The sequence below is a fragment of the Tupaia chinensis genome, unplaced genomic scaffold (assembly GCF_000334495.1).
Source record: "Tupaia chinensis unplaced genomic scaffold, TupChi_1.0 Scaffold000060_1, whole genome shotgun sequence".
Taxonomy (NCBI): domain Eukaryota; kingdom Metazoa; phylum Chordata; class Mammalia; order Scandentia; family Tupaiidae; genus Tupaia; species Tupaia belangeri.
In genome coordinates this window covers 1,479,943-1,491,317 of record NW_006159518.1, presented here as the reverse complement: position 1 = coordinate 1,491,317, position 11,375 = coordinate 1,479,943, and the positions used below count along the sequence as shown (strand labels likewise).

Genomic DNA, 11,375 nt, shown 5'->3' with positions numbered 1-11,375 from the left:
AGTTGCTGAGGTTCCCAAAAAGGAAGTCCCTGTATGTTCAGCTTCTTAGTCTTAACCATCAAGCATCCCCACTCCCTCTCCCATCTGTATGCTTGCTGTGTGCGCCCCGCCCTGGCCCCACCCTCCACTCCCAGAAGTGGTTATTTTATTTGGGGCAGCATCCAGGCAACTGTGATGGAGTGCATGGGCCAACAGGTCCCATGGGCGGGGGCCATTTTTAGGGGCACTCGGTAAGAGGATACAGCTTTCCCTTCCACACTGTCTTGCGGCCTGTTCTCATTCCCTTTTGTTTATATAATCCTCGGATGCAGGTCACTGAGAGAATCCCTTTTTGAAGTCATTAACATATAGATTGGGTTCTTAGAAGAGGAAATTTGGAAATCTATTACATTCAAAGGCATCTTTTATTCTTTAAACCTCTGAAGTCATTTAACCAGTTCATAAAGCAACAGTAGGTTGTTGTTCAATACATTTCCTAAAAACTATACTTTAGAGCGGTAGATGCTCATCTTTCCCCAGTCTATTTAGAGTCTCTGACTTGACTTCATTATCCTCAGAAAAGGAACATGGTTATTTTATATTTTAAAGTTTATTCATTTATTCCTTCTGTGAGAGAGGGGAAGAGACATACTCCCACAGGGTTGCTTGTGGCACAGTCTTCCCCCAGCTTCAGCCAGCCGGGATTGCAAGCACACGCCTGCCCAGCAAGCACAGGGCGGCCTTGGGATGTGAACCCGGGGCCTTCCCCTATGGCCATAGCATCATGGAGCACTGCATTCCCACTCTGCTTCCATGGCTGCCAGAACATGGTTATGGAGGAGGAAGAACGGAGTAGTAGAAAGCATGCTGGCCTTTGTGTAGATAACGGTGGTCACTACTTACCATGCCCTCACAAAACTGTGCTGCGGTGAATTCCTAAGAAACGACAACAGTGTAGTGCCATTCCAACGAAACCGGAACACCCCGAAGAAATATCCACAAAGACATCTCCTCTTCCAGTCCTTTGTGATTAAATGCTTGTTACAGCTTACCGATGGTATGCCTGTGTGTTTGAGTCCATCCGCAGTGACTTGGACACAAACACACCCTTCTGAATGGAATGGAATGGACTGATGTAAGATACAGCATTTTAAGTATGGCCAGACCTCTGGTGGTGTCCGCCTTTTTCATAGTTTCCCTCCCCTGACTAACTCTTTAAAATAAGTGCCATAAGACTCTTAGTTGAATTGATTCATAGTACTCTATTTTTTCCCCCCTCTGAAATGATAGGTTTATTACAAAGGCCAGCTGGGAAGAGCTACTGCTTTAAGTGTAACTCCTGAAATGGAAAGAGTAAAGAAGAATCAAGAAAATATTAGCTCGGCAAGTGGTTTGATTCATTTTGGACGATCACAGGCGATGTATCCTTTATTATTGTCTTGCAGTCCTGTATTTTTCTTGTGAAAGGAACATTTATTTTCAAGAAACATTTGTGATACTTCCAATAAGTCCTTGTGTTATTTCAGATGGCTTTCAAAAGCTGCTACTGTATACACATATATTATCCTGCAACCCTTCATTGGGATTTCCAGATGTGACTGACAGATTTCAAGTTATATTTACTTAAACAATGATTCATGTGATTTTTAGCCAGTGTCTTTGAAAGTGAAGAAGTCTTTGCCGCATGAGCTAAATAATTGTCACTTAATGTCATTTCATCACACGTGGATTGCTAAGTGCTCCCTGTGAAACAAAATAGCAAATGAGTCATTGCTGTAAAGTAAGGACTTAGAGGGGAAAAAAAAAACCCTTTAAATATGTTTAATATATAATTCAGTTACTCAATAAAGTCCCACGGTGCACGTCAGTGTCTGAGGTGGAGAAGATGCTTCTACTGAGTGTATATTAGAGCTTCAGCTCCGAATTGCACATGTGCCCTGAGGTCTGCAGAAGTGGAATCCTAATTTTACACTCAGGGAGCTTCACGGATGTCAGTGCTCTGATGGGCAGCTGTCAAGGACCCAGGCCCTGTTCCTGGTGTGCTTTGCAGAGCACTGCACCTGGGGATCAGCATTTCGGTTTCGGCATTTACAGTGCTGCAGCAGCGTGTCTATCCAGAGATGCCGAATGTATTCAACATAAATCCCCTTAAGCCGTGGCTGCTTGGAAGGAAACTAGATTTGTTCTTCATTGTTCCTAGTCTCTAAGGAGGAGGAAAAAAGGAAAGAAAACAGAGGGGAGCTTGGGGTGCATTTTTTAACACTGTTATGGCAGAAAATGGGAGAATTTAGAAGCTAGAGATCAGTTTGGATTCTCTTTGGTTTTGGACTTTTTCTATTTAATTGGAATATGATAGCCAGTTTTAGTGACTACATTGTTAGTGACTATTGGTCACTCCCACATTTGTTTTCAGTTGAGAGAGGTGGGCCATTTTTGAAATAGCCTTTAAAGGATATATGGGGGCCAGCAGGTGACATCATGGTTAAGGCCCTGGACTTCCATGTGGTTCAAGTAAGTCCTGGACCCAGCAGCTTGAAACTCTTGTTGGGTGCGTGTGTGTGCATGCCCTACATCCCAAGAGGGAGATGGAGGAAAAGGGATTGCACATGCCCATCCCCCCTGGGGGATGTCTCTCTGTTTCTCCAGCAAGTGCATGTACCCTATAGCAAAAAATCTCTTAAAGATTTTTTTAAAAAAAAGTATATATGAGGGAGTCTTCCAAAAGCTCATGGAAAATACATATTTTGAGGAAAACTATGCATGGATTTCAAAATGTCTCTTGTACTAAAATAAACTCATACTTTAATTTCATTCTTTCACCACAATTCCCATTTTTGATGTCCCCTCATATTTGAGAGTACAATTTTAGGTTACCATTCTAGAACGAAATATAAATAATTATAGATGTTACCTGGGAGATAATTTTTAGTAGGTCACGTATGTTTTGCTTTGGAAAGCTTAAAAAGATGATGTTAATGTTTTATTACAATTGTCTTTTTATAAGTTTGTCTACTGTTTACTTTTCAGATAAAATATACACAGGATCAAAAGCAGATGAAAGGCAGACCAAGTCTGATTTTAGATACCCCTGGTCTGAGACATGTTAAAGAAGCACAAAATCATATTTCAATGGTAGGAAACAACCAGGTCATTCTTCTCATGACTAAAACATACTAAGGAACAGCAAGACCCTACTGGTGTTGGCTGACTATTAATCCAGAGAGCTAACAAAGCATGCAAATGTGGATGGGCCTGCACTGTGTGTGTGTGTGTGTGTGTGTGTGTGTGTGTGGTGGGGGCCGGGGCTTGGGGATTTCTAATCGAACTGAAATGTAATGGAAATATTTAGTCTAATAAAATGATTTTTCTCAGTGACTATGGTGTGTTTTCATTTCTAACTATCATTGCACTTTATGAAAAACACTTGCCTAGATTTCTTTCTAATTAACTTGAAGATAGACTTTGGTGTGTTTGCATATCATAAAGAATATGAAAAAAATGCATCTTTTAAAAAACCACTTCATAGGGCCAACAGGTGGCTGAGTGGCTAAGACACTGGACTCCCATATGACCGACTACGGTTCAAGCCTTGGATCTGTGGCTTGAAAATCAAGCTGTGTGCATATGCATGCATGCTCAAAATCCCACAAGGAGAATGGAGAAGGGATTGCAGTGTGGCCACCAACCCCCCCCCCCCCCCCGGGGGGGGATTGCCCCCCCCCAGGGGCATGATTTCTCACTTTCCTTGTGTCCGTCTCTGGGTTAAAGCATGCTCCCTATGATAACATCCTATAATAAAATAAAACAAGTAAAACACAATTTCATGAGATAGTACTCACCTACCATAAGGTTTACCCATTAAAAATACTTAATTCAATGTTTTCTTGTATAATTTACATATTTGTTTAACCATCACCCTGATCTGATTTCAGGACATGAAAAAACTATGTTTTAGAGTATATGTACATTTAACAATTATATACAAAAATGTATATATCATTATCTATAACTCTCTTAACCTACTTTTAAATAATACCATTTTCTTTAATGAGTGTGTGAAAATAGCTTATGACTTCATTCCATTTTAAAGGTTAAGAAATGTGAAGTTAATTTGTAGCTAAATTATTTTAGGAAGTAACCAGGCTTTAAGTACTTCATCTTTTACAATGTCTTATGATATATAGGTCTGTACATAATTTTTAAAAGAGACACTACCTGTAATTTTTACAAAAACTGTGGAAAATATTAGTTCTACATTTCTAAGTTAGGAAGCTAAGGTTTTGGACATTTTATTTTTTTGACATTGTTTTTTGAATAACAGGAAGTAAGTGGAGAATAATCTAGCTGTGACTGGTACAGTGACACCTGCCGTTTTATCAGAATTTGGCAAGATAGATAGCAGTCAGAAGTCTCAGTTTGGCTTAATATTGTTTTCCTCTCTGCAGGTAAAATATCATGAAGATTTTGAGAAGACAAAGGGGAGAGGCTTCACACCTGTCGTGGATGACCCCGTGACAGAGCGGGTGAGGAAGAACACCCAGGTGGTCAGCGACGCTGCCTACAAAGGGGTCCACCCTCACATTGTGGAGATGGACAGGAGACCTGGAATCATTGTGGGTGAGTGCATGGGCTTTCTCAGGTGAGCACGGTCAAAAAGATTGTGCTTGCTCTACCTTTTAGAGTTAGCATCCCTTCCATCGGATGTTTGATGGGATGCCCAGTTTGAAATGAACCACAGGGAAGGTGTTCTTTTTGTCCCAGGCTGGATAGGATTATGGCACTCACCAGGTATCATTGAAAAGCCTTTCTGTTACTGGACGACATTTGTCTTCAAGACTGTTCAGGTCTTCGGGACCAGCAGTTGGCATAATGGCAATGTCTCTGGACTCCCATGTAGTCGACTGTGGTTCAAGTCCCGGACCCAGTGGCTTAAAACTCATGCCGGGCACGTGTGCGTGCGTGCCAAGATCCCGAGAGGAGAATGCAGGAGAAGGGATTGCAGTGTGGCCATCCCCCCTGGGGGATGATTTCTCACTTTCTGTCTCTCTGTCTCTCTGTCTGGCGAGCGCACATGCCCTATGGCAAAAACCTCTCAAAAGAAAACAACAAAAAAAGACTGTTCCGGTCTTGAGAATGGTGCTACTGTTAAGTAAAGGGACATCCCAGAGACCGGCGATGACCATGTTGGAATAATTACTTTGTTTTTCTTTAGCTCGTGTGCTTGATCAGTGTGTGTTACTTGTAGACATCATGCCCATGGGTGACAGAACTAACCATGCCACATTTCGGTCCTTTTACTCAAAACTGACATGCCAGAGAGATCGGATGGTATTCTACAATATGAATAGCTTGTATTTTTCAATATTATTTCTGCACTGGGATAATTGAAGGCTGTCTGAAAATCTCATAACTTGGAGAGGAACCAAATTAGTGGGTAAGTTTTAAGAAAGTAGTGTTGGATCATGACTGAGAGATCAGCAAAGGTCAGACTGACATGTAAGGTGGACTGGAAGGGAAGTTGCTGATGTCTCAATGTGTGGGAACAACTATGACTGTGTCTCCTTCCGAGCAGCAATTCTCTGAATGTTTATAGTTAGTCCAGGTAAGTAGCTCAAAGAATATTTTTGACAATTATCATATATGCCTTTCAGGAGCCTCAGTGTTAAGATTTTTTTTTTTTAATCTCTGAAATTAAGAGCTTGTTTTTCAGTTCTAGCAGAAGGCCACTTAGAGATGAACTAGATGGGAAAAGGCTGTATTTGACAGGGTGATATCTTAGTGCAAAACGAGGTACTAAACTCTGGGCACTAAGTGTCTGAGATGATTACTAAAGTGACTCTAAGTACTTGCAGAGAAGGATTCCAAACATATTTATAGGCGACTGATAGCTGCTGATCTTCCCACTTGATTACTAAAAGGACCCCATTAAGTGGGATGGATGCGTTGTGAGGTTTTCATTAAGAGTAACATGGAGTAGAGGGTTCCGTTGCTCTGTACGAACCTCTCACAAAGGAGAGGTGCCTGCAGGGGTCTGACTTGCCTCCCTCGGTGGGACTGGAAGGTCTGTGCAGCTTACACCATGGTCCTGCCTAGGGAAGGGGCCAAGATGGTGAGAACATAGCCAAGACACATGGAACTACCTAGCCCTTGGGCTCTCAGAATTCAGTACTCATAACCTTTGAGATAGAAATTAATATTCTAGTTTACAGGATAAGTTGTGTAACTCTAAATTACTTACATAATCCAGAAGTCAGTTTATTACTTCCTATTGAGAGAAACACATTTCCATTGAGGGCTTGCCTGTGAATGCACGACCTCAAGTACATTCAGCAGTCGTTGAATTTTCCAGTGCACCAGCTTCGTACCAGGCATGGAAATACACGTTTAGGATAATTCAGACCAAGCCATTTTTGTACTGCTTCCCTTTATTGTCGGAGGCCCTGTTACTTCTTCATTGTGTTGTCTTGGCTGGGTGACTCCATCTCTCTGTGCCTTGGTTTCCTCATCTATGAAGTGGGGATAATAATAGGAGCTACTTTAGTATGTGTGAAGCCTGAATGAGTTAGGTTAGAGAATAACTAGTACCTGGCGTATGGTGAACACTCCACAGTACTAACTGAAACGGGCAAGCCAGTCATTTTGTATGTCTGGAATTAGGTTCTTAGTTTTCATTTGTTGGTGCAGCTCTTTTAGGGCCTGACACTCAGAAGCTGGGGAAACTGATCAAGATGGAAGTTGTTAGATTGGATTGTGCCCCCGACTGAAGTAGGAGGGGCCCCGTCGGCTTGCACAGGCTGATGGTCAGACTGTGAGCTTTGACCGTGAAGCCGTCTGTGGGCCCCTGAGAGCCAGAAGCTGCTGTTCTGGGTCTTTCCATCCCTCATCATCCCTTGCTGGGTGCTTTATCGCTGTAAAGTCTGTGCATCTTTTCTGGTTTAGCTTGCACTCACAGATTCGAAGGAAAACCGGGCTTGCCACTTCTCTACGTTTCAAGTACTTGTTTCCGTTACAGGGAGAGTAGTTTCTGATTTGTTACGATTTTTTAAAGTATTTTTTTTTTATTTTAAAGAATTATTTTATTCAACTTTATTTATGTATTTTATTTTGACCAGAGAGAAAGAGAGAATGTAAGAAAGCAAGCCGCTGGGTCTGAGATTCGAACTGCCGTTGGCCATGTGGGAGTCCAGCATCCTTAACCACCATACCACATGCCAGCCCTGGTTTGTTTTGATTTTTAAACACACCTTCTTAGTTGTTTGCTGTGAACTTCTCAGATACCCTAAACCAGGAACTTTTCTCAGACACTCTGCCCGTTTCAGTGTGCGAGAGTAAGAGCGAGTAGGGGTGCAGGGGGTGCTGTGGGGGCGTCGCAGCCTCCTGGGCACACACACTGCAAATGAGTCACAGGTGCTTCAGCATGGCAGGGCAGGGCACAGTGCGGAACCAGGCCACCTACATTGACTTGCAAAGTTTTCTTAACAGATACCGGTAAGGGTGAATATCCTTTCGTTCTCTAAAGTCTCCAGCTCCATGGGTTTGCTGTTACACATTTGCTTTTTTACAGAGTCCTTTCCAGGCTTTTGCTTAACTCTTTTTGGTGCTGGCTTTTTAAATTCCTTCTTGATTTGTCAATTTCTTCCTTTTGGGAAAAGACCTCAAAGTATGGCGCACAGATCCAGGCTCCATCTTCGACCTTGATCCCCTGGAAGACAATATTCAGTCTCGAAGTCTCCACCTGCTCTCTGGTATTGATCATGATTTGAACGCCTTTCCATTTGCATGGTTTTTTCCTGAAAATGAAGCTACTACGAATTGTCAAGGTTCACTGTGCCAACTTTGCAATGTAAATGTTAATGCTGAGGATTCAGAAATCCTAAGGAGTACTATTTAAGATACTTTAAGATGGGAACCAGCAGTTAACGTAATGGCTATGTCACTGGACTCCCACATAGTTGACCGCGGTTCAAGTCCTGGACCTGGTGGCTTAAACTCCCACTGGGAGCCATGTGCGTGTGTGCCCCAGATCCTGAGAGGAGAATGGAAGAGAGGGGATTGCAGTGTGACCATCCCCCATGGGGGGGTGATTTCTCACTTTTTGTCTCTGTCTTTCTGGCGAGTGCATGCACCCTATAGCAAAAACCTCTCAAAAAAAAAAAAAAAGATACTTTAAGATGCTATTAATCATTTATGAAAATACAACTTGCAAAGGGGCTTTTAAATATATCTCAGATTAGTTTGTCTTAGATTCATTTAAAATGCATGTAGAACTTACTTACATCTGTTTTTTATTAGCAAATATGGTTTTATAGGCTTTCTGGGCTTATAAATGGAGTTATTTGGATTGCACTAAGCTATTGAGACAAAAAGGAGATTTGTTTCATGAAATATACTGTTACAATATTTTTAAGTTAGCTTTAAAGAATTATATATAGAACAGTAGAAAAGTTTTCTATATCATAAATGTCTGAAAATAAAATGGACGTTTTAATATCCTTAAAATTTATCTCTCAATTTTTACATGGCATAAAATGAATAGTTTACATAAGAAGTTTGACTTTTTAACTTAGACCATATGTTTATAATTAAAGGCAAAAATTGAATCATTTGTGGGAACCTGCAGTTAGCATAATGGCTATGTCGCTGGATTCCCACGTAGCTGACCATGGTTCGCATCCCAGACCCGGTGGCTTAGAACTCACGCCGGGCGTGTGTGTGTGTGTGCCCAAGATCCTGAGAGGAGAATGGAGGAGAAGAGATTGCGGCGTGACCATCCTCCCTGGGGGGTGATTTCTCGCTTTCTGTCTCTATGTCTCTCTCTGTCTGTCTGGCGAGCGCACGCGCCCTATAGCGAAAACCTCTCAAAAAAAAAAAATTGAATCGTTTGGGTATAATGATAGCATGATTTGATATTTTCGATGTTCAGACCGTGTTTAACAAACATGATCTGAAAACGTTATGACAATCGTGCAGTCGTTTTAAAGAGTATAAATGTATTGTTTAGGTCTTGCTCTATCCCCTGATTTCTACTTTATATTTATTTGTGGACATTAACTGAATACCCAAGACAAAGTAGGGATTCTAGCACTTTTATAATTAATTTGAATCAAACTGCGTTATTTAATTTTCTAAAAAAAACAAAAGACAATTAATACTGTGTACCTGGCGTATTAGTCTGTTATGTTGCTAGTCGCTAAACGAAGACCTAGTACTAGGGAATTTATAAAGAATAGAGATTTATTTGGCTCCTAATGCTGGTGGCTGTAAAGTCTAAAGACGTGGGGCCTGGTACCACAACATGGATGACAGAAATAGGGAGGAAGGAAGGTGGGCACTTGCAGAATGAGAGAGAGAGAGAGAGAGAGAGAGAGAGAGAGAGAGAGAGTGCACAGACTTTTCTAATTCCTCTGTTTTTCCCTCCTATGCTCTCAGCCAATTGGGCTGTGCCTGCCCACATTAAAAGCGGGTCTTCACCTCTCAGTCCCCATCTCACATGCCAGTCTTGTCTCGCAAGGTACTGGCCCACACTGGAAATGGTCTTCCTCTTAAAGGTCTCACCACCTCCCATTGCCATTACACGAGGGGCCGAATTACAAACCCTTGGGAGACCAACCATTATCTAAACCATCGATCTGGTGATACTTGAAAGAACTTAAAACCAGGCATCATGTTTAATAGAAATTTGTTAGTTTGCCAATATCTTCTTTGTTTTTGTCAATTTCCCATTCCCCGTCTCTCTTTTAAATTAGATTTAAAGGGAATATAAATGACCCATAAGTCATTTATGTAGTTACTGCCATGCATGCTGAAGCTGGGGAATAGGTAGCTGGAATAATTTAACAGCCGAGATTTTGAATTATTATTTAATAAGGGATTGTTAAACTTTACATATTTTTGTTTTGTTTGTTCGAGTCACCGAATCTCAAGTATAAATATTTTCCTCCAATATAGAAAAGGCGAGTCACTATAGGAGACACCGATCTCGATCTCAGTCCAGCAGTACTTTTGGTACAGGTGTGGGGGACGACAAGTCAGAACTCTCGGAAATGTACCCTAGCCTTTCATGCTGCAGTGAGGTAACGAGACCGTCTGATGAAGGAGGTACCCAGCAGTAACCACCTGCAAAGAATTCATTGATTTAATTAGCGTCACGAGAGCGTCTCTAACATGTTCTTCACTTTTGCACAAACACTGTCTCTACTGTGTTTGAAAATTTAAAGTTGAGAAAGTTGAGTCTTTTTTTTAACTTCTAATTTGCATTTTTGCATGTTATTCCCCTCCTTCCCCACCTTCACTATGGTCACTGAAATGGATCTGTAATGACACGGGGCTTGGGATTGCTTTGTGAGTCTGTGTTTCGGGTGTCGTACGGGAGGGGTCTGACACAGTCACAGCAGAAACTCAAATTCTGATTTCTATTAATGAAAAAGAATGGTGCAGTAATATCTGTGTGGCTGAAAGTTTGCTTTGAATTTGTATGTGAGTAAATACTGATAGAAAATTGCAGACAGAGGTAGATTTTGTCAAAACAAAATTGGCTTTACTACTTGGGATACAAGACTTTTTTTTTTTTTAATGGAAAATATTGTGGATTGTTAACAAAATTCTACTTATTACAGCTACCCTTTGTCTGTACATTCTCCTGTTTTCAGCATCCAGCTGCTTTATTAGGTTTAAAACTGTGAGTAAATTCCTTTAGGATCTTAAACCAACCCTGCGTATAAAGCTGTGTTAAAGGTCAAGACTAAGGGCCATCACTCCCGTTGTATTAAGGAGGAAGAGACTGACGATACAAGAAAAAAGAAAAACTGAATTTCCTTTTTCACCACAAAGTTCATGTTACTGAAATCCCTAAGGCAGGAAATTTTGAGGCTGAGCAACTTAACACCTGAGGGGGAAAAATAGTGTGACCGAGGAGATGATGACATTATGAAAGTGTTAGTAGTTGTGTAATTTTTCTTTTACATTCATTATAATAAAACATGAGTGAGAATAGAATTAATTATATTCTCTACATCCTGAATTATGAATTTGGACTGACCAAAGCTTGGTAGGAAGTGTGTAGGGTTTCCTTTCTCTGTAATTCCAAAGAAATGATTGTAAACTAGTTTTTACTTTATTTTGATAAAAGGTACATGGGGAGATCTCCCCTCTCTGTGCCTGGTTCGCTAACAAAGAGTTCAGGAATTTTCTGGTTTTATTTTTTGGAATTGGGGTTGTTGATTTCTTCTGTTATGACCATTGTGATTCTGGAGCTAAGGAATTACATTGATGCTTGATGAAATAAATGAAATCCAAACAAATACAATAATTAATTCTTTTGACCTACCTTGTTATGTTCCTTAGACAGAGCTTGCCATGCCATGATCCCCTGCTCATTCCCCCCCCCCCCCCCCCCC

At 41.1% G+C, this 11,375-nt stretch overlaps 1 protein-coding gene across 11 annotated transcripts in view; it reads left to right on the top strand.

Moving 5' to 3' along the window:
* NEBL (nebulette) overlaps positions 1-11,375 on the top strand; it is a 460,558-nt gene that overhangs the window by 419,271 nt on the left and 29,912 nt on the right. For 8 of the 11 annotated variants that reach the window (XM_027776732.1, XM_006141613.3, XM_027776722.1 and 5 more), the window contains 5 exons: positions 1,270-1,362; positions 3,007-3,111; positions 4,425-4,596; positions 7,632-7,724; positions 9,928-10,077. In XM_027776732.1, the coding sequence (XP_027632533.1) occupies positions 1,270-1,362; positions 3,007-3,111; positions 4,425-4,596; positions 7,632-7,724; positions 9,928-10,077 (613 nt within the window). The remainder of the gene's footprint in view (positions 1-1,269; positions 1,363-3,006; positions 3,112-4,424; positions 4,597-7,631; positions 7,725-9,927; positions 10,078-11,375) is intronic. The other 3 variants (XM_027776713.1, XM_027776724.1, XM_006141615.3) reach the window with 3 other exon arrangements.